The sequence below is a fragment of the Tetrahymena thermophila genome (genome assembly GCF_000189635.1).
Source record: "Tetrahymena thermophila SB210 genomic scaffold scf_8253930, whole genome shotgun sequence".
In the NCBI taxonomy this organism is placed as follows: Eukaryota; Ciliophora; class Oligohymenophorea; order Hymenostomatida; family Tetrahymenidae; genus Tetrahymena; species Tetrahymena thermophila.
In genome coordinates, this window is record NW_002475978.1 from 75061 (window position 1) to 98575 (window position 23515).

General features: G+C 23.4%; 6 protein-coding genes across 6 annotated transcripts; 4 read left to right on the forward strand and 2 right to left on the reverse strand. All coding sequences in view use genetic code 6, as the record gives it.

Annotated features, from left to right (window-relative positions):
• Positions 1-1028: 1028 nt before the first annotated feature.
• On the forward strand, positions 1029-8648 carry TTHERM_00941440 (hypothetical protein; the record flags this gene model as incomplete). Its single annotated transcript, XM_001026904.3, has 1 exon — positions 1029-8648. One exon carries the CDS (start codon positions 1029-1031, stop codon positions 8646-8648), a length of 7620 nt encoding a protein of 2539 aa, XP_001026904.1.
• Positions 8649-9792: 1144 nt separating this feature from the next.
• TTHERM_00941450 (RNA polymerase Rpb5, carboxy-terminal domain protein) lies at positions 9793-11199 on the reverse strand (the record flags this gene model as incomplete). The annotated part of the gene is made up of 5 exons (XM_001026905.3): positions 9793-9858; positions 9922-10000; positions 10056-10312; positions 10481-10827; positions 11121-11199. 5 exons carry the CDS (start codon positions 11197-11199, stop codon positions 9793-9795), a joined length of 828 nt encoding a protein of 275 aa, XP_001026905.1.
• A 1500-nt stretch (positions 11200-12699) lies between these two features.
• TTHERM_00941460 (PH domain protein) lies at positions 12700-14468 on the forward strand (the record flags this gene model as incomplete). The annotated part of the gene is made up of 3 exons (XM_001026906.1): positions 12700-12807; positions 12881-13720; positions 13827-14468. 3 exons carry the CDS (start codon positions 12700-12702, stop codon positions 14466-14468), a joined length of 1590 nt encoding a protein of 529 aa, XP_001026906.1.
• A 558-nt stretch (positions 14469-15026) lies between these two features.
• Positions 15027-16909, reverse strand: TTHERM_00941470 (hypothetical protein; the record flags this gene model as incomplete). Its single annotated transcript, XM_001026907.1, has 2 exons — positions 15027-15668; positions 15779-16909. The coding sequence occupies 2 exons, from the start codon at positions 16907-16909 to the stop codon at positions 15027-15029; spliced, it is 1773 nt and encodes a 590-aa protein (XP_001026907.1).
• Positions 16910-17471: 562 nt separating this feature from the next.
• TTHERM_00941480 (RNA recognition motif protein) lies at positions 17472-18733 on the forward strand (the record flags this gene model as incomplete). The annotated part of the gene is made up of 6 exons (XM_001026908.1): positions 17472-17567; positions 17638-17719; positions 17827-17893; positions 17952-17987; positions 18052-18162; positions 18388-18733. The coding sequence occupies 6 exons, from the start codon at positions 17472-17474 to the stop codon at positions 18731-18733; spliced, it is 738 nt and encodes a 245-aa protein (XP_001026908.1).
• Positions 18734-20441: 1708 nt separating this feature from the next.
• Positions 20442-22801, forward strand: TTHERM_00941490 (transmembrane amino acid transporter protein; the record flags this gene model as incomplete). Its single annotated transcript, XM_001026909.2, has 2 exons — positions 20442-21188; positions 22034-22801. 2 exons carry the CDS (start codon positions 20442-20444, stop codon positions 22799-22801), a joined length of 1515 nt encoding a protein of 504 aa, XP_001026909.2.
• Between the last annotated feature and the right edge of the window lie 714 nt (positions 22802-23515).

The following is a 23515-nucleotide window of genomic DNA, read 5'->3' on the forward strand; positions in this document are numbered from 1 at the left end:
AAATAATTTCTAGACGATATTTTTTTCTTTATAGTTTTTAGATTCGATTTGTAATGTACATACTTAATATAATTTAAGAATAAGAGAGTATAAACTAAGAAAAAGAAATAATTATTTATTTTTTTAACGTATCTTTATTAAGTTTGGTAATATTTTAAATAAATATTTTTTATTTTTTTAGTAGTTTATTTGTTAATTAAATATTTAATTACATCTAATCAGATTTCAACACTTTATTAAATTTAATTAAATAATTTTTTAAATAAAAAAATTATCACGAGAAATTTAATACAAAATACTTGGTAATGGTGAGAAAATACTTTTTCAAATAATTCATTAAAGATTTGATATAAACAAAAAAATTGCTACAAACTACATTAATTAACAATAAGGATATTTTAACTCTATAATAAATATATAATTTAAAATAAATTTTTAAATAATTGTTATTTTTAATTTAACAATTAAATAAATTAATCTAATTTTAAAATTATTTAAGATTTTTTTCAAAAATATTCAAAAAATTTACTTTTTAAAATATTTTAAGGAAATTTTTTAATAAATAAGTAAAGCTAGCTAGATTAAGTCTTTTTAAGAAGGTTTACTTGATAGTTTTAAAAAAATTAGTTTACTATGGGCGTTATTTTTAAAAATTAAGCACATTTAAAACTTAAAAATGTTTCGCTTATTATTTTAAAAAATATTAATATAAATATAATAGCAAATGAATCAATGAATTTTAAATTATCACAAGATTTGCTTGTTTGTTTATAGCAGCAACTAAGCATTGCAAATAAAAATTAATAAACTAAATGAAATTTGAAAATATAAATTTTGATAACTAGTTAATCAAATTGAAAATTAAATACAGTAAAGATATTCAAAAGCATTTTTAGTAAATTTGAATATAAAATATATAAAAAAAATTTAATTAATTGCAATATTTTCAAGACTTATTTATTGATTTTAAAGAAAAAGAGCAATTAAAAATAACCTTTGAAATAGGCAAAGGATTGACTGTCAAATAAATGAGTGTAGCGCAAACAAAGTAGCCAAATATAGAAAATAAGAATAGATATTATAATTAAGGCAGGACCGATGGAGATGAGGAAGAAGAAGACGAAATTAACATGTATGGTCAAGGATACCAAAACGAGTCAGATATTTAAAACAATTAAGTCGAATTAGATGAATAAGATTTACATCATTAATTGCCTATAGATGGCTAGAATATTAATTAATTATAGTAAAATAATGAAGAATATGACCAAGAAAATGAGAATGAATAATAATAATAATAATACTATAACTAATTTCATTAACTTCAACATGTATTTAAACAAGACCAAGATAATCATGGAGGTTTGGAAAAGTAATGGTTTTATTCATTTTAGGAGAATAGCGAAGATAATGAAAATGTGTAACAAATTTCTTAGATTCCTTCATCTCAATTTTAATCTTAGCAACAATCAATTTAAAGTTCTTAACAGAAGATTTCTTAGTACATAAATCCACAACAGTAAATTTAACATAAGCAAGGATATTCCTAGAATTAGTAATAGCCTAAAAACCAACAATTTCAGATCATTTCATCAAAGTAACCTTAACAAAGTGTAATTGACAGCTAAGATAATTTAGCAGAAAGTTAATAGGAAAACTATGAGGATAAAGATCAAGAAGGTGATAACTAAGATTAGTTTAAGCAAATGGAGATGTTACATATGATGCAAATAAATTCAAATAAATAGCAGTTTGTTAACAATTAAATGGTTAAGCAAGATTAAAAACGTTAAAATAACTCCTAAAAAGAGTAAGATATGAATGAGGAGGAAGGAGAGTTGAGATAACAAGATGATGAATTATTAGAGCAGTAAATTTAGGATTAATAACAGTTATAGCAACCTGTTCAAGAAGATATGATTATGTGTAATAAATGCTAAAATTTTCCTTTTAACTATATAGAACTTAATTGCTAGCACAGCTTTTGTCTTAAGTGCATGGCAGAGTGGTTTATATAATAGGATTATTTAACAATAGATTAAATATTTGAATTACCAATTTCTTCTACAGACGAAAACTATTCAGAGCTAAAAGAGGAGTGCATGATAAATGTTTAATGCGTGCTATGTCTTGAACAGACTCTACTGGATTATGATTCAGTAGAAGCTGTTAAAGAAGTAATAAGGCAGATTTAAATAAACTTTATTTAACAGCAAGAAAACTAAAAATTAGCTGAATAAAACTAGGAGTTTGGTGATTAAGCATAAGAATAAATTTATTAAAATCAATATGATTAGGAGCAGAAGTCTAATTAAGAGGATGATGATGGTTATTATTAGAATTAGTTAGAATATTAAGGATAGCAATTTGCTGCTGAAGATTAGTTCCATTTAAAAGGCTTTTCAAACAAGTAGAATAATGCAGAATTGCTAATCGCTTAATAAAATAATCATTTTGCTAATAATCAATACCATTCTTGTGATGAGAATACCGAGTAAATTGATGAAAGCTAGCTTAATTATTAAAATTAGCTTATAAATAATAAAAATTAACAGCATAAATAAAACCCTTTAGCTAACATGAACGAATACTAAAAATAAATGAGTGATTCTTCTTCATCGTCTTCTTAAGGTTTTGCATTAAATTAGCCTTAAGTAAGTAATATCAATTTACAAAAACTGTAGCCCATAATACAACCTAGTTAATAATCCCCAGTCCTTGTCATTTAAAATGATTCCCAAATTAATTCCTTACAAGCAAGATAGGAAATAATCTATGAAGACAGTAGTGAAACATTTTAAACAGAAGAAACAAATAGAAATCATAATAATAATAACAATAATTAAATAAATCTAAGCAAAGAAGATATCAAATTGGGTAACAAGTAATTCGAAAGTGCTTAATAAACTCAGAATTAAACTGCAGAATCAAAGTCTTCTTCCAGCTAGTAAGATTATCAAAATCAAAACTATATCAAAGAAGAGTAGAAAAAGTCGCATGGAAAGGAATTCAATAAATTTATCAATACATCAAATAAAAATTATCATTATGTTAACAGTCAACAAAGTTTCTCAAATAATAATAGTCCAAACAATAATACAACTCCATATGACACAAATTCTATGCAGATATTCTCTAAAAAGAACCAAGATTATACTTCTTTCTCTAACTCATAATTTAACGCTTCTATGACTCCTTAGAGCAATACAGATATTAACTTTGGTAACAAAGAATCATAATAAACTATTTCAAATCATGCCATCCCATTTAATGAGTATTTTTCTATGCCAGATAAATAGAATCAATTCATTTCTCCAAATTAACAACAATAATAATAATAATAGTAATAATTTTAGCAATATTAATAAAGTGGATCCTTGCAAAATTAATAAGGCGAGCTTACTCAAAGCAATTACAGTGGTGCCAGCACTTCACATAACCATGAAAGTAGTACAATGAGTGATGTTCAGAGAAAAATGATCAATAAAGGAGGAGTAAATGAAAATAAACAAATGACTGATAACTAAAAGAAAATGCATGCAAAATCTTCTACACCAGTCTAATTCTAAAGCAGTGAAAGAAATACTGAAACTTAGTAGAATTAATTAGAAGACGTAGAAGAGCACTATGGTGAATAAACAGACGATGAAGCTGAAGGATCTGCTTTTAAATATCCATAAAAACTAAATTTTAGTAAAATATAATAAAAAAATCCAGAAAATGTTCAACAATAAAGTGAATTTAAAATTGGAATTTAATAAAGTGAAAATATTAAGAAAGAACTTAATTATGATGACTTTGCTAATGTTTCCGATAGCAATTTGTAAGAAGAAGAAAGCTTTTAACACCAATAAGCAAATGTTGTTTCCAATAACCCTTCTCTTAGAGAATCTTAAAAATCATAATAAGAAAAGAGCAATAGAGTCAGCTAATAATATGAGCAAGACAAAAACTATAAACAAAACGATAACCAAAATTTTGGCTCTGCTTCTTTCAATTAATTTGCTTAGCAGATTTAGAAAATTTAGCAAAAGGATTAAATAAAAAATATATAAATTCCAAACCAAAATAAGCCTTAAAGTTTTGATTAGAAATTTGTTTCCAGAGATCTTAAAAATTAACAACAACAATAGTAGTAGTAAGAGGGAAAATTCTAAAGAGATTAGCTTGAATAAGAAAAGGATAATGGGGATGACATTTCTTATGACCTCAGAGCAAATGAAGAGGAAAATTAATATCTTGACCCTCAAGAAGCTTTTTCAAATTAGTTATACAACTAAATTAAAATAGAACAAAAGTAAAATTTAGAATAAAAAATTTAAAAGCTGAGCAATGAATAGCTCCAAAAACAGCAACAGTAAACATAAGTTATTTAAAAATAACAATAATAATAATAATATAACAATTTTCCAGTCACATAATCTATTGAAGAAGTAGAAATCTAGCAACTACCTTTGCAATAAAAAAGCAACATTGATAAATTTGAAAAAAACTAAAATAGTGTTCGTCCTTTATAAAATGTAAATTAATATGAACCACCAGAAGATAGCTCAAATAAGAAGAAACCTAATACATAAAAGTTTATTATTTCAAATAACAACTAAAGCAATTTCAGCACAAATACTAATTTCACCTCAAATTACAACCATAACTTGACAAATCAATAAATAATTGCAGGTTCAAATTTTTTAACAGTTCAATAAAATTAAGAAAATAGCAACAACCTTTAATCTACTATTGAAAGTTAAAAATATAAAATGCCATAAAATTCTAACTACTAGCAAAGCTTTAATTCAAGCATAAATGAAGAAAAATTAAATCCAATGCAGTCAGTCTTTACAGTTGAGAGAAGCATTGATAACAATTAGCAAAAGCACCCTAAAAGAAATTCTTACAGATAAAATAATCCAGATGAAGATAGTTAATTTTAGCAAAGCTAAGATTTACAAATTGGTCAGAATGAAAAATAAGCAAAAATTATCTAAAAGCAACAGACAGTAGAATCAGTTAACAGAAAAAATTCAAATGAAATCAGAGGTAATTAGATGAATAATTATGCTTCTGTTAATTCAAAGAGCTCTATTTAAGATAATAACTTATCTTTACAAGCTAAAAAAAGAGGTTCTTAAACATAAAACGATTAAATGAGTCTTGATATAAGCAATTCTATGAATGAGATGTCAAGCCAGGCAGAATATTTTGAAAAAAAGCAAGCCAAATAAGATATGTACTACTCAAGTGATTCTTAGAATATTTAAGGATATAACAAATATGATTTACCTTTAAAGCAGCTAAGCATTGCATAGAATGAATAAGAACCAATAAGTAATTAAAGTGTTACTACTTATAATAATCAAAAGAGAGACCCTTCACCTTAAATATCTCAGCAAAAGTAAGTTTAGTAAAAGCTAACCTCTTAGTAAGGAAATAACTAAAGAAGTTAAATTCAAAGCTTACAAGAAAGTGAGGATAGCCTAAAGAGAAGTATGAAAAATAAAATTGTTGATAATAAACAAAAGTAGCAACAACAGTAATAATAATAATAATAACAATAATAAGATGTGATTAGTATTTAAGAGAATAGCCTTGAATAAGATACATATCAATAAAATAATTATGGTAATGAAGAAGATTGTGAGAATATCTAGTTTAAATTACAGCCTTATTGTGATGAGCATCCTTATGAGGAATTGGGATTTTTTAATTTCTCATAGAATAAATGTATTTGCTTAAAATGCTTACAAAAAGGTGAATTTGTTACAGAAGATGTTACTAACTTTGAAAAAGGATAGGAGCTACTTTTAGAAAAGGTAGATGACTGCAGTCGCTAAATTAATGTGTGCTTTGAATTAATAAAGCTATCATAAAAGCGCGAAGAAGAGAAGCACAGAAAAAGAGTTGAAAAAGCAAATTAGGCTAAGATGTTAATTACCGAATAGATTTAATTGTTAATTTAAAAGCTCGAAGAAAAATAGTCTTAGCTTACCGTTGAGGCTGAAGAGGTACTTAAATTATCAGAGAATATTCTAAGCAATAAGTAAGAAGAACTTTAACATAAACTAAAAATCTTGGCTCAACTTCGATTCCATTTTAGTGAAATCAATGCAAGAAATATTCAGCCCAATGCAAAAACATTTAAGGAATTCCAATTCTGTAGAAATATTCTTGATCAATTTCTCTTCGAAAATGAAGATATCTTGCAATTAGCTAATCATAGCAATGCAAACAACTCTCCTAATGGATCTGCTTCTAAGAATTAAGCTAGCAACTTTAATAATTAGTTTTTCCTATAATAAAGCTAATAAGATTTCATTATAAATAATTTTAAAATGGATGAAGTCTCAAATTTTATTGACTAAATTCAATTCTTAAAAAATAAAATCTGCGACTTGAGAGGAGTTGAACTAGGTACACACAATTCTTCCCTTAGAAATAGCTTCGCAAACAATACAAATTCTAAAAACTAGTAGCAAATTACAAATAGCAATAATTTAAATGCTAATAACACTTCATCTAAAATGAATAACCAAAACATATAACCTACAACAGTTTCTCATGTTCATTCATTTTTGAATGAAGAACCTCAAATTTAAAATAATTAACTTGCTTATAAAGAACCAAAACCTTACTACAAGTCCTCTGACAAGAGCACGAGGAGATAGTCCTCATCATAAAAACAATAGCTTTTGTAACAACAGTAATAGTAACATAGCTACTAGCAACAAGAATAGTCTGGTAATAATTTTTCTCCGAATTAATAAATTTAGTAAATAGCTGATTCCTATTAAATGAATCATCCCAATGCATTCGAACCTGATGAAAAAACTATTAACTTAAATTAGCTATTTTAATAACAGATTTTACAGTAATAGTAAATGCAATAGATGCAACACTAGATGAATAACTAAGTGCCAATAAATCAAATTAAAAAGAATTTCAATGATCAAATATAATATGTTATAGGTTCTAACCCTTTCGATAAAGATAGAATTAAAGACACAAATTCGACATTTAGCAGTTAAAATCTTACATACATAAACAATAACAACAATAACAACAGCTTGAATTTTGCAAATCCGCTCAGCTAGAAGCTCTATGCTTAATTTTTAACAAATGCGAACTCTCCAGCAAATCAACAGTAGCAGCAATAAATTTTAAGCAGCTAATCATTTTCTAATCAAAACTTGATCAAATCTCAAAGCTAAAAAAACCTTTATGAGTAGTAATAGAACTCTAATTTATACCCTAATCAACTCTTATAAGACTTTTCATAGAAAAATAACCCATTTTCTCCAAATGTAATTTCTTCTAATTACCCAACATTGTCGAACAATAATGAGTTCAAAGAAAGAAAATAATAAAAAACTGATCCTGGAAATATTGCTGCAGCTCATAGTGGAGTGTTCAGATAATTTTAAAACAACAGCATTAGCACAAAAGCTAATCAATAGCATCTTATGTAATTTAACTAAATTTTAAATAGTCATCTAGGCTCAGGTACACTGAATAACAATAACAGCAATAGTAACTTATTAATGATGAATAATCATGGCATAAGTCTTTTAGATGGAGGAATTAGTCACCATTTAGGAAGTACAACTGAAGCAAGCAAAAATATCTAGCTAATAGATGATCAATTTACAAGCTTTAAAAATAACCTTGCAGAAGAATTTAATAACAGTATCGAAAATCATAACTTAAAGAGACCATCGTTTCCAACAACATCAGCTAATAAATCAGGTTAGTAAACTATTGATCTTTTTAGAAAAACAAATAGCGTAAGTAATATTATTTCGCAGAATACACATCAATCTCCTAGTAGATACGCTCTTCTGAAAGGAACAGGAAACAATAACAAAATATCAAGCACTGTAAATTCTACACTTCCAAAAAGCAGCGAGTATTATAATAAGAGTTCATTTATTTCTAACTATTACAATGGTAAACTTGATAAAGGAAGCTTCAGTAATGCTAATACTAATAGTAATAATAACAGTGGCATAAACATTAAATCAGGAAACTATTAAAATTCTTATTCACATAGAATTGCAGGCACCGATCCTTTAAGTGGAATAGTCAATGTGGGGAATAATTCTATAATAGCTAAGAAAAGGTAATCATAAATATTGAGATCTCACTTCACAAACAACTAAAATACTAGCTAAGGCAACATAAATAACTATTCAAGTGAGCTAAAAAATAGTTTCTGCGAAACAGGTTCTATTAACAATAGCGGAAACAGATATACAACTAAGAAAAGCGAAATAGGTTTTGTTAATAATAGCAGCACCACTCATTCTAACACACTTTAAAGTAATTATCCAATGCAAATATTTAATGTTCCACATAACACGAGCTTCTCAAAATCTAAATAGGCAAGCCATGGTAATCTGCATTCGTTTTACAACAATAATAACAATAACATAAGCATAAATAACAATATAAATAGTAACAACAATATAAATACGCTTCATAGTGACTTTAACTAAAATATTTCTTTCTAAGGAACTTCTGGCAAATCTTTCAATATTAAAAATTAGAACACTTTAGACTCAAAAAATTCTGGTATTATTTACAAATCCCTAAAGAAATATTAAGACTTGTTTAGAAGATAAAAGAAAATAATGTTTGAAAATGAAATCAGTTGATTTCTAAAATTTTTCTTAATCAATCAAGGTGTTTTTAATTAATTATTTTTCTTGTATTTAATTTTCTGTAAAATGCATTTATTTCTCTAAAATAAAAAATTTAGATTAAACTTTGTTTTCTTTTTTTATATTTAATAAAAATATTTTATTTATTTTTATAAATTGAGTTCAATCAAAAAAATATTTCTAAGTTGTCAATCTAGCAAAATAGATAAAATTTTGCTTTTTATTAAAAATGAGTTTATTTTTTTTAACTCATTAAACAATTTTTTTTTCTCTAAATAAATAAATAAATAATTTAATTTTTTATTTGTTATTATCTTAAATTTATTAATTTATAATATCTTAATGAATCCCAACATTTAAAAATTTGAATATTTATATCTAACTTAAACTATTTTATAAAATCAAAAAAAAACCAGAACAAAATATTAAATCCACAATATCTTCTAATGTTTAGATATTTTTAAAAAAATTATTTACATTTTACTTTTTAATAGAGACAATTTTCCATTTTGAGAAATACATTCATTTTTAAATAAATAAATATAGAAGACTTATCTTAAATTTAAATACTTAAAAAATCTAATGCAAAATTTAGCAGTTAAAAGTTAATTTATATTTAAGAAATATTGTTTATTTATTTATGTTAAATTTTTAAAAAATCGTTAAAATCTAATACCTCTTGATTGATTGAAAGTAAGAATTAAAATAAAATATTAAAGTTTTAAAAATAAGTTTATTTAGTAAAAACAAACATACCAAGTTTAACATAAAGAATTTCTTTCAAAATTTTATTTAAAAATAAATGCATCAAATTTTAAGGTTATTTATTTATTTGATAAAAAACAATAAAAATAAATAAAATTCAAAAAAAATTATCTGCTAATAAATTTGAATACATAATTGTGTATTGAATTGAAAAATTTAAATAGCATAAAATAGATAATTAAAATGATTCTGTCTGTCTGTATTTATTCATTGAAAATATGGAAAGTTAGTTAGTTAGTATAAATTAAAAAACATGTTAATATATAAATATGATATTAAGATTCAAATTTGATAATATATGATATTTTTTTGATAAAAAGAAATAATAGATTTAAGCAAAAGCAAAACAGTATAAAAATCTTTTTAAACATATTCAACTAACAATTCTATAAGTAATATATTTACCAGCAGTTTCAGAATCTCTTTCTATTTTGAAAACCTAGTAAATTTATAGTTAATAATTAATATTATTGCCATTTATTTTTTATTTTAAATTTATTACTTGCTTTGTCCTTAATCCAAAATATTTTGTAATTGGGTCGGTGGAAAGGATCTTAGGGAGTTAAGCATCGTTAATTTTGCTTTTATTAAAAAAATTGTTTAAACGAAATACAAATAAAAAAAATATTTTTTTACTATTTATCCATTAATTTTTTCTTTTCGATGGCATTCAAGGGTACGTGCTTAGGAACTAATTGATGCTTGGTGATGTTAATGACAAGATCATCAAAGAAGAAAATTTCATATTTATAGAAGATTTAAATGACATCGCCTTTATCATCTGTTTCAGATTTAATATCAGTTTACTTTTTACTGTTGAAGTTCATTTCAACCTATCTCTTTTCAAAGAGTTCAATTCTATCTTTAAAATACTTGTTTGAGATGAGAATGATCTATAATTATTATTGATTAAAAATGTTTTTAGTAAATTTTTCAAATTATTTTAATAAGATATTCTAAAATAAAATAATTCTAATAATCCAATTTATTTATTTATTAATTTATTAATATAATAAAATCAAGTAGAAAGCAATGTGTCTAGAAATAAAAAATTTAAGTACATCTTAAACTTTCTTAGTGACGATATCTTTTTCTTCTGGGACAAGAATAACAACATTAATAAAAACGTTCAATTAAGGATTGTTTTTAATAGAAGACTCGTGATATTTTTAAATAGTCTTATCATATGAGCTAAGTATATCATCGGTTAACTTAGTTTAGCTATGGAAAACGTAAAGGTGCTATTCCATTCCTAAAAATTTGTGTTCATCAGTTTGGTTAGCATCATGTGAAAAAGAATTTATGGTTAAACTGTTTTGAACGTTAGACATGCTGTTTTAAATCCACATATTTTCCTATTCCTTAGTTTTAATCAGATTCAACTATTGCTCAGCTTCTTCGCTGTATCCTTTAATTAGCAAGATAAAAAATTCAATTAAATAGCTAAATTCAGATTATTTATTTTATAGTTGCAGTTTATTTATCAACAAACTTAATCTTTTTATTTTGTTTCTGAAAAATATTTTAATTAATTAATTTTGCTTATCATTCGCTTGCATAAAATCTTATTAATACACTTATCTTTTATACAAAAGGCTTTTTTTAACAATATTGTGCACTACGATCATCTGAAAATTTTGAAATGAAAGTATGCATATTTCGAACTAAGAGTTATTTAATTTATTAGTTAAATTAGATTACCTCTATCTCTGGCCATTTCGCAAATAGTGCGGTAAACCTTAAACCACTTTTAGGCACTCTTTCTCTAATCCTCGCTCATTTTAAAAATTTAATTTATAAATATGTGTTTATTTGTCTAAATGTATCTTCTTTTTATTATTAAGACGACTATCCAAATCTCTAAATAAATAAATATATTATTTTAAGAGTATTCTTTATTTTTAGAATGAAATTAACTAAATAGATCTATTGGTATATATAATTTAATATAGCCCGCTCTAATTTTATTGTTTTTCATTTTGAGCTACTTTAAAATAGTTCAAAAAGATAAAATCAAAGTACATTTTTTTCTTAGCACACTATCCTTGCTTCATTTTAATCTTATTTAATTAAATACTGGCAGTAGAAATAAATCCGTACTCAGTCTGTCTCTCATTATCATTCTTAAAAATTAGTTAATTATTATTCTACTTAATTGCTGACTAATTCCTTAACCCTTTTTTTTCAAAATTAAGTTCAAATAATAAATTTATTTTTAGATAAAATTATTTATTCAATAAAAAAAATACTTTCAAACAAGTAGTATTTCAATGAATTAAACAATTAATTTTAGCATTTTAATAATAATATATTTAAAAATCTTTAATTCAAAATTTTTCCATAAATTTTTGGTTTTATGTTGTTCTTTAAAATGAATTGTAAATCTATCACATATTTGAAAAAGAAAGATTAAATAAATATCTTTAATTTATACTCAAAATAAAATTCTTTAAATTCAATTTTTATTGATTTAAAACCTTTCAAAATTAATAATAAAAATTTATATGCTTTTAACTAATTTAAAATTTTTAAAGTTTATAAAATTATTTTAAAAAGAAAAAATTTCTTAAATAAATTTTATTTTAAAATTTTACTAATATTTTATGCTCTTAATTCATAGGTAAATTTAAATCTAAATTTATTTGATTGTGAATTTTAGAATAATATAATTACCTTTCATTATCAGAGATATGATTTAAATATATAATTTGAATTGTATAAAAATATTATATTTATTTATTTAATTTGATTCATCTGTGAATTTAATAAAATTAAAATTGTAAAGCAAATTTTATAATTTTAATTAACTGCATTTATTTTTAACTTACTTAAAAACATTAATAAACTCAAAAATACTTATTAAAAAGAGCTACTTTAATCCTTATTCAAAATGATTAAATTTTTTACAAGATATATTTATGAATTATATCAGGATTGGTAAATTCTATTTAGTTATTTACTTACTTATTTTTAAAATAATTTAAATTTATTTAAAAAAATTAATTTTAGGTGTAAATTGTCTATTATATAGATACATACATACTATTTTATATTTAAGAGAAATTAATTATCAAATTATTTTTGATGGAATGAGTTTATGATGATTATTTTTTAGGTATATAAAATTTTAATAAAGCTTAAATAGGTATTGTTTATTTTAGTGCATAAGATATATTATTTATTAAAAATCAATTTTAGTTCACTTAAGTAGAAAAAATCCAATTATTAACAAACATATTATTTACTACAATTAAATCTTAACAAAAGAGGAGGGAGATAAATGTAAAGCTAGAAAAAAGAAGCAAACTTTATTAATATATAAAATATTGATCAAGATTATGATGATTTTCCTAACAGCGAGGAAATTTCTATTTAATCTAAAGAAAAAGTAAGTAGCATTTTTTATTTTACATATCACATTTGATGTATTTATTCTCTATAAATTAAATTAATATGTTTAGAATCAGGAATTGCCAAGTAGATAAATTAACTAACCATGTATCAATGCTAATAACAAAAGAATGAATTTTTTGAAAGCAAAAGTTATAGCTCCAGTTGACGATGATGTCTTTGACGAATTTTAATATGAACAAGATAAAGATGCAAAAACTTAAGTAAGCGAAAAGGTTTTAAGAAAAATTGAGAATCTAAAATTAGAAACAATTTAGAAAAATGAAGCAGCTTCAGGCAGTGTCAATAATTAGCTTGTTTAAGACATAGAGTATTATAATAAAATATAAGTAAGTTCTGCTATTGATTTGATAGAAAATGTAGGAAAAAAAGAAATTATTGCTGATGACTTAATTCAAGTTTAAGATTCGGCAAACAATCCATCTAAAAATTTCAGAAATGCTTGGATTGTTAATACAGTGGAAAAGAAATATCATAATAATAATAATAATAATTCAAATACAAACATTCCTTAAAAGGAAGATTAAAATGAAGAAGTTTTATTCTAAGGAAACCTACTTAAATACACAGGAGGTATTATTAATAAATGGAAATAGGTCAGGTGCGTGCTTAAAAAAGATTATTTTTAAGTTTAGATTGAGAAAGAAACAAGTGAAGATAAATAGATAAACAAATACTTAATAATCGATTCCTTAAATTTTAAGATTTTCTAAATCACTGTAGAAATAGTTTTGGAAGATAATATTCATGAATTAGTTTTAAAGTTATTGCACAGTAATTATGTGTTGAGACTAAGAGATACTTCTAGCTCTTATTAAATTCTCTAACAATGGAAACAAAAAATAGAAAACTCTATCAAACAAGCTGAGGGTTTTTAGAAATACAAGCTAGTAAAAAATAAATTAATAAATATTTTACTATATAAATTATTTCAATTATTTTTTTATTAATTTTGCATTAAATTAAAATTAACTTGTCTGATTTTTATTGTTGTAGGAGGAAGATAAGATGCCTTTGATCACATAAAATGAAGTTATGATGGAAAGTGAATTTATAGAAAAAGCTAAATCTGGAGATATTATTTTATTCAACACAGAAAGTATTCCAGCTGCTATGCAAAGAAAGACCACATTTAGCAAATACGACCATGTTGGTATTGTCGTTAAATTAAGAGATAATTTTGTAAGGATATTTGATGCCACTGGCTATGGAGTAGAGTTGACTGAATGGAACAAATTTGTTTATGAAAATGGCTAATACAATTCTATGACTTATCGCCAGCTTAATTACAGTAAAAGAGAAAAAGTTTTACCTGCTTTGTATAATTTTATTCTACAAGCAAATGGGAAAAAGTATAGCATGAATTTGTTGAAATTTGCAAAAATGAATTCAATTGTTGAAGACAATTCTTCTAAAAATAAAGATTCTACCTATTTTTGCTCTGAGTTAGTAGCCAAATGCTTAAAGGAAATGGGACTACTTAACTAGATAACATCTTCTACTTAGTATTGGCCTCGTAGCTTTTCATCTGAATATGAAGATAAAGAATTGGTGCTCTATGACAATGCTTTCCTAGAGTAAGAGAAAACCATACTTTTAGATGCAGATTTGTATAAAATCAAATCTAATAAAAACTGAAATTTTATTCAAATTATTTTAAATTCTATAATAATTTTAATTATATGTCTATACATTTTTCAAGCCTTAAAAATAAAATTCTACTTAAGAAAAAAATTATTTATTTATTAATTAAATTGGATTGTAAATATTTTAGGTCTCATATATTTTTTTAGCATAAGATTTTAACAATAAAAGGTTATTTTACAAAAAATATTGAAAAATTAAAATTCTCAAAAAACTTAAAAATATTTATGAAGTATTTTTCTAAAAATAATTTAATAATTTCAGAAAATAAATTTTAAAGAATTAAAGTTAAATTATTCATCTTATTGAATTAATTTAAAGAAAGAACATTTTTTGTAAATGTAAAAATAATTATTTTTAATTAAAATAATCTGATTTTCATTATAAACAAATAGTTATTATAGTTATTTAGCTATAATTAACAAGGATATATTACTTAAAAATAATAAAAATTAATAAATAAAATGCTTTGAGCATTTATATAAATTTAAAATAAATTTTATTAACAACATTTTTTCATTAATTCATTTATGTTTTTTAAATTTGTTTATTTCACTCAGGAAATTATTCTTATGATTTAGAATTTTTTTCATGATGGTCATGCTTTTTTAATTTAAGCTTTTAATCTTTATTTCCTTTGGCTCTTTCGTCTCTTTCTTAATTTTTGCGCTCTATTTAGAAGTGTTTCTTTGTTCTTTCATACTTTTTATCTTTAGTTTTTTATTTTATTTCCTCTTTCATTTCTTTGTAGTTTAATTACTTCATGTTATTTAATGTATCAATGTATTATTATTTAAATTAGGGGTGCAATATTTTAGCAGCATCTTTTTTTAATTGATCAACTAATCTACCTTTTAAGTCTTTGGTATCAGAAATTATCTAAAGACTTTGCATTAAAGTTTTGAAAAATCTATGTGGCATCAGCTCCTTATTTAACAAAGTTGAAGCATTAGTAAGTAACTTGCTAAGTATATTTAAATCTGTATTTGATCTTAAAGCTCTATATGTTTCTCTTACAATATTATAAAACTCCTCATCAACATACTCTCTTTTGAAAAATACCATGCATATATCTGCCAAATCTAACAAATTTATTTATGTCTTTTTAAGGAAAAACTATTATTTAACTATTTTCATAACTTCTTCATCTAACATATCAAACTTATCTAAGCTGACAAGTATGTGACTCATTTCCTAATTTTACAAAAGATTTTAATTGCTTAGAATATTATGAAATATAAAAAATATTTGGAAATTTTTTTGCTTTGTTTAATTTAATGTAAATATTTTAATTCTTATTTTACTTAGATATTGAATGATTCGAAATTCTTTATGAAATCGTCTCTACAGGTTTCTAAAAGAGGCTTTGAAAAGTAATCATTTGCAGCGAATGTGTAAAGAGTGCTTGATTTTTCACGAGGCTCGAAATAGGATATATGATTAATAATAAATTATTCAAGAACATAAAGAAATTCTTTAGATATGTTTTAGCTTTTTGAAAAGCCTGTAAGAATTTAAGTGTAATCCTTTTGAAGCTGCTTTACATCAAGTTCAGGATTAACTATAGCATCACGGAGCTTCAGAGCTAAAACGATTTACATCTTACCATAAAAGTGAGAGAAATCATATTCAGTTTGTGAGCGAGATATCTTTGAAAAAGAATAAGCTATTTGAGCTAGGGCTTTCAAAGAGAACTATTCGAGTCTTTCAAGGACATATTTTTCAATTTTAATATAAGGATCAACTTCTTGGTAGTTTACCTTGTATAGATTGAAAGAAAATCCACTGATTCCTTCTGGACCTTGTAAATTGTCAAGATTTTCACTAATTAATTTAGTTATCTACTAAAATTAAGGAGTTTGATAAGTATTCATAATCCTAAATTTGCGGGAATAAGTCCACATGTTGTTAAGAGCTAGGACATATTTAGGATCATTAATAATCTTTTCGTTCATGAATACATCAATAAAGTTTTGTTCAGAAAACTCATCTAAAACTTAATAATAATTTCTCACGCTATTAACTTCTGGAAGTAAATCTTAAACTTATTCATTTGAAAGCTTCTTGGGTAGCTTTTTTTCTTCAAATTACTATTTCTTAACATAATTTCTGTTTGAAGCTGGCTAGATTTAACTTTCAGATTGTTCAGTGTATGATTTATTTTTTGAAGAAGAAGATTTATTTCTTGACCTACTATCATTATAGCGAACTTTTGGTAGACTTTCACCTTTTGTTATTTTTTTATCTGCTATCATCATTTATCTAGAAGAGCTAATCTCAAATGGCGAGTCACCTTGTAATTCTTCTTTCACCCTATTATTCTAGTCTGAAAACTTCATTGAAGGAACTCTAAAAAGCAAACTTGCCCCTAATTTATTCCACTAATTGAGTGAATTAGATTTGACTGCTATTTTGAACAACTAATTAATGATCATTTTTAATTTTAAATTGATAATTTTAATTTTGTTAACTTATTTTTGATTATTTAATTTTTAGTAATAAGATATTTTCTACATATGTTTAATAGCTAACAATCAATTTCAAACACATATATTTAAAGAATGTTCTATTAAATGTGTATCTCTACCTCTTTTAACTTTAAAATTCTAATAACAAAAGTAGAATAACCAAAAAGCACTATTCATTAAATAGATCATTTATCCTCGTTTTATTTGTTTATTTTAAAATTATTTTTATCGAAAAATTTAAAATGAATTTTTTGAATTTTAAAATAAAGTTTAACTGTATTGTGAAATTTATTATTCTACTTCAAACTTGATATTATTTATGACCCAATTAGCAATTAAAAGTAGCGCAAAGATTTACAATTAAAAATATTTGATTTTTAAGATTATACTGTATGCATGTATGTATGTTTTTATGCATGCTGTTCAACACCTAAGAAAATCTAAATAAAAAATATCTAAATAATTAATAATAAATATATAGAAATTTTGATTTTAGCTATATTTAAAAAAGACTAATAGGCATTAAATAATGAGTTTGTTTGTAGGTAATATCAGCAGAAATGTTGATTAAAAGACTATAGAATCAGCATTTACTGCATTTGGACCTTGCAAGTTTGAATTTAGAGTATGAAGTTTTATATTTTGATTAAATTGGATTAGCTTTTGTACTTATATACATTATATATGATTAACAGCATAGATACGCCTTTGTCCAATACACAAGAGATAAAGATGGTGAAGCTGCTAAAAATGAATTGCATAATAAGGATTTCGGAGGTAGCTAGATAAGCATTAAATTTGATAAATCATCATGATTTGTTTTATAAATGATGATTTAGAAATTTACAATTTGATAATTCATCTCAAATTTAAATTATATTAAGGTTTAAAGCTTAATGTCGAATGGTCAAAGAAATCAGGTAGATTTGATGAAAATGATAGAAAAGAATCGTAAAATAAATATATTTCAGAAATGAAAAAGCATTCTAAATTTGTTTTTAATTTTTAGAAATAGAAGAAATAGCAGATCCAGAAGTGAAACCAGGTATTTTAAACAATTAATTTTAATATGAGTAACTTTGATCATTTCTTAATAAAACCAAAATTAGAGGTGGTGGGAGAAGATCTCCTTCTTGGGGAAGAAAAAGAAGAAGTTCTCCTAGATATAGAAGATCTGCATCTAACTCTGTTTACAGCGATGACTGCCCTCGTGATAAAGAGTAATAAAAAACCACATTTAATTTACTTAAAGTTTCATATTAATTCTGATAAAACTCTAAGTAATCCATCAATCAATAAATCAAGCAAGCAAGACACATATCAAAATAAAATTTTAGCTTGATTAAAACTTTTTTTAAATGAATAATGAATAAGTTTAAAATAAATTTTATTTTTCAAATAAAAAATTGATTGAGGCATCTACTAAATACTTTTAATATATTTAGGTTGAAAAAAAGATTAGAAGAACTTAAAGAATAAAAGAAAAACAAGAAAGATAAGAAGGATTCAAAGGAGAGAAAAGACAAGGACGTTAAAGAATCAAAAGATGGAAATAAAGACATAAAAGAAAATAAGGATTCAAGAGAAAATAAAGAAAATAAAGAGAGTAAAGATAACAAAGACAGAGAAAGAGAAAGAGATAGAGATGGCAAAGAGAAAAAAGAAAAAAAGGAGAAAAAGCATAAAGATAGAAGCAGAGAACGTAAAAGATCTAAAAGTCCTAAAAGAAGAGATACAAGAGAAGATAGTTATAGATAAGACAATAACATGGATATCCCAATGCCCAATTGATTAAAATTTTATTAAATTAGCTTTTTATATCCTAAATTTATAGCATACTTAAACATTTTTATAAATATTTTATGTTATTTACTTACTTACTAACTAACTCATCATCTCATGTTTCATTATTTTATTAACTTTATAGCAATAAATGTAATTAATTTATTTAATTTCAATAAAAATATCTTAAAAAGCAAACAAATAAGTTATTTTCTAAAAAGAGAAGTGATATTTTTAAGGATTGATTTATTGTTTGTTTTGTTTGATTAAATAGTTTAAAAAATAAGTTTTTTTTTGCTGATTCTCTTTGATTTTATTCAATTTTTAATGTGAATCCTGATTAATTTTATTTTAAAAAAACAAATAAAATTGCTTAGACAAAATTAATTCATGTTATTAATTGAAATTTATAATCATCCTAAATTTATTTATTTTTTCAAGAGTCTATTCATTATTTTATCTTTAAATTTTTAATATTTTTTTTTAGAATTGAACAAATAAATGAGATATTTTGAAATAATAATCATAAAATTAATTTTAATTTAAGAATATAGAAAATTTTTTCTTTTAAAAATAACTTCTTCAAATTTTTAATTTTAAAATAAATTGAAAATCAATATTTTTTTTTGTTTTTAACTTTTCTTTCAGCTGAAACTTATTTTTATTAGATATTTATATTTAATTGATCTAAATAAGACTAAGTTATTATAAAACTTTAATAAAAGGTATTTATTTATGAGATAAAAAATATTTTATTTTAATAAAATTAATAATATTTTATCATATTTATCTTAATTTTATTAAAAATGTCATTCAAAAAAATTTTTGTCGCTAATAATAAAAAATTACAAATTTTCTAGATTTTTAAAATGATTTTAATCAATTTTAAATTTAATTTTAAAAATATTATGAAGAAATTTTTCTATTTTAATTCTGATTTTGCTAAAAAAAGAATAGAAACTTACTTTTCTTTTAAATTTGGTTAAATCTAAATTTAATATTTAATATACAAAAATCATAAATTTTGTCAAAAAAAATTAAATTAAGTAAGCATTAAAAGTAATTTTTATATCGCAAATAGAATTTCTAAAACAAATTTTCTTGATCAAGAATTTCAAATATGCACTTTATTCCTAATTCATCAATACAATTATAATAAATTTCCAAATATTGTTTAGGATATTTTTAGATTAATTTCCCTTTTTTCAAAGAGAAAGGTTAAAACGATTTACACTTATCAGAGTTTTTAATTATTTATAGATTGAAAATCAGATTCTGATAAAATAAATTTACTTGAAATTAAAAAAATTTTAAATTAAAAATCTAAAATAACAAAATTAATGAGATTTTGATAAAACGCATTCAATTTTTTTTTTTAATTTACTTTGAAACAAAAATATCTTTTGCAGATTATAAAAAACAAAATAATTAATTTCTTTCAAATAATCTAAAATTTACTTTTGTTCTTATTAATTTACAAAGGAAATTTTCCCACGACAGTTCTGATAAAACTTAAGACTATTAAATGAAATAGAGATGATAGAGTCCAGTTCTATTTTAAGTATCACACAAAAAAAAAAAACTATAAAAAGAAAAGCAATTAAAAAATTAATAGTATTAAAGTTAATAAATAAAATAGGTGAGAAACAAAGACTACTGATTGATTGATATATCAAAATTAAAAATTAGATTTCAACTCTTAGTAAATAAAAGAAAAATGTAATTTAATCAAGTAGAATTATAATTACCTGCTTAGAAATATAAACAGAACCAGATGGATGAAGGAGAAAAAATATACTAGAATGGAACCCCTAGCATAAATGATAATTATTATGAAGGTAAAGACGAAGATTAGTTTGGAGTTGATCAAAATGGTGATAGCGAATAGGAGAAATCAACTTCAAAAGCAACTCCTGATAATATGTCCAAGTCTGAATCAATTATTGAAGTTAATCCAAGCAATAAAAAATAAGCGAAGTCAAGCACCATGTATGCTTACATGAATTTATTTAAAGGCTATATTGGAAGTGGTATCTTAGCGCTGCCATATGCATTTACTCAAGCAGGTTGGGTTTTGAGCTCTATGATTTTTTTGCTTGTTGCTTTTATTGTTTATGACACTATGAATTTATTATTTGAACTAGCTGATTCGTATGGGAAGGAAGGAGTAGATTACTAATTCATAGCAAAGCATCATTTTGGAAGAAAAGGGTAATTTGCTGTTAGCACTTTTATAGTTATATTTTAAGTAGGTTGTTGTATTAGCTATGTTATCTTCTTTATGAAGTTCCTTGAGAATGTATTTGGCATGGCTGGTAAAACCTAAGAAAATGATATTATTTATTTACTTATAGCTTTGGCTATTATTATTCCAATGAGTTTCATAAATAGCATTTCTGCTTTTGCTAAAATTTCTATTTTAGCTAACTTCATGATAGTAGTCACTCTTCTTGCTATTTTTTCAGTAATAAAATATATATTTAATTATCATAAATGCACCACATGCTAAAATCGCACTATTTAACATAAATTAGTAAATTAAACACTAATTAATGACTTAATAAGCAAAAAAAACAAATCGCTTATTTTAAATAACAAGATATTTTATTAAGTTGTTTGGCCCAATCAATCCTAAATATAAATATTTATTTGGAATGTTTTTAACTGAATGCTATTTTGCGTTTTTAAAAATAAACTGATGCAATTTTTAAAATTGTAGCAAATTTATATAAGTCATCCTTACTTACGCTTAATAAAAATTTTCATATGAAATTTATTGATAAAAGAAGCACTGATATTTAAAATTTTTAATATCAATTTAATATTAGGATGTTCATTTATAGAAATATTTGTTTTTGCAAATATTTTTCAAATTCAAACAAGAAAAATAATAATGATTTAGTATACCCTATGAATGTTTGCTATAATCATAATTTTAAATTAACTTATAGAAACTTTGTTGAAGTTGTTGATAAAAGAAGCATTGATATTTTACATTTTTAATATCAATTAAATTTTAGGATGTTAATTTTTAGAAATATTAACTTTTGCAAATATTTTTCAAATTCAAACAAAAAAAATAAAAAATGACTTAGCATGCCCTATGAATAAACGATATAATCATAAATTTAAATAAACTTATAGAAAATTAGTTGATTAAATTTTTTATGACAGTTGATTGAAAAATAGATTAAATTTACTGATAATTTAATTGGTGTATTTTATAAAAATTAGAATTTCTTAAAAATGTTTTTTAATTAATGAAAAATTAATAAATTGATTTTAAATTATTTTATATTACTAAAAAAGTATAATATACAGAAGATTGGTGAGTTATAGCCAGATATATATAGCAGGAACTTGAATGATACATTCGATTTTAGCAGGATTCCTATGATGATTGGTGTTTCTATTTATGCGTTTGAAGCGATAGGTTTAATATTTTCTATTAGAAACTCTGTAGAAAATCCTTAATTGTAATTTGGAGCCATATTTAGAAACACAAATATTGTCATGGTATCTGTTTACATAGTCTTCTCAGTTGTTGCAGTTATAGCTTATGGCGATGATATGAATGAAATTATATTATTTAGCTTGCCAAACGATTAAAAATCAGTTTAATTTTTTTAAATTATATATGCTTTTGCTCTTATTATGAGTTATCCTCTTTAATTATTACCAACATTTTAAATTCTTGAATCAAATCAGAAAATTCACAAATTTATCTACTAATAAAGAGCAATGCCTGATAATTCAAACAAAGAACCCTGCAGTACGATTGCAAGAAGGATGGTAATGAGAGTAAGTGTTACTCTTTGCATTTGCTTTTGTGCCTATGCAGTACCTCGTTTTGCTATATTTTTGAACATTATTGGTGCAGTTGCTGGTACCTCACTTTAATTTATACTTCCAATCATAATGTACTTACAGACATTTAAAGATACCATGAAAACTTTTAAAAAGTTTAAATTGTATATATTTTTTTTAATTGGTGTTATAGGAGGTCTTTCTTCATTTATTTTTTCAGTAATTGAGCTAGCCTAACAAAGAGAGGCAACCGAAACTGATAATAATTGAAATAAATTAAGAATAAAAACCAAAAAATCTACTAATAATCTTACAAAAATTATAATTTTATATTTTAGTTAATTTATATAATATACTACTTTTATTTTTAGTTAAGTAAATAGCTCTCAATCATTTAATCACTATTGTTTTTTATTGAAATATCATTCTTTAAGTCAATTAAAAAAGAAATTTTAAGCTAATAAATTCGACTTTAAAATTAACGCTCTAATTTTTTTTAATGATTATTTCTAAATAGAATTTTATGGGTTAATTAATAGTTTTTAAAAAAATTTTCAATCAATCAATCAAATTCAAAAGATATTGATTAAATTATTTAAATCAACAAAGCGATATTGATTTTCTTATTTTAATTTTTTCATAATTGAGTAAGCTCATTTTAAAGAAAACATTTACAATTATTGAAGAAATAAAAATAAAAATCTTTTTGTTCCTTTAAATATTTTATCAATGAAAAAAAAATGAGTGATTATTTGAAGAAAATATATCAATTTAGTAATTAATTCTAAGTCTTTCTTTGAGCCAAAATCAACTATTGGATTAATTTCAATATAATGTTCACTTTAAATTGATTGATTAATTTACTTGTTAATGGATTAGATATGTTAAAAAATCAGACAGAAAGAAGCATATATACAAATATACATATATACATATACGATTAAAGACAGCTTGCTTGGCTTTCTTTGTCTTCAAACGATTTAA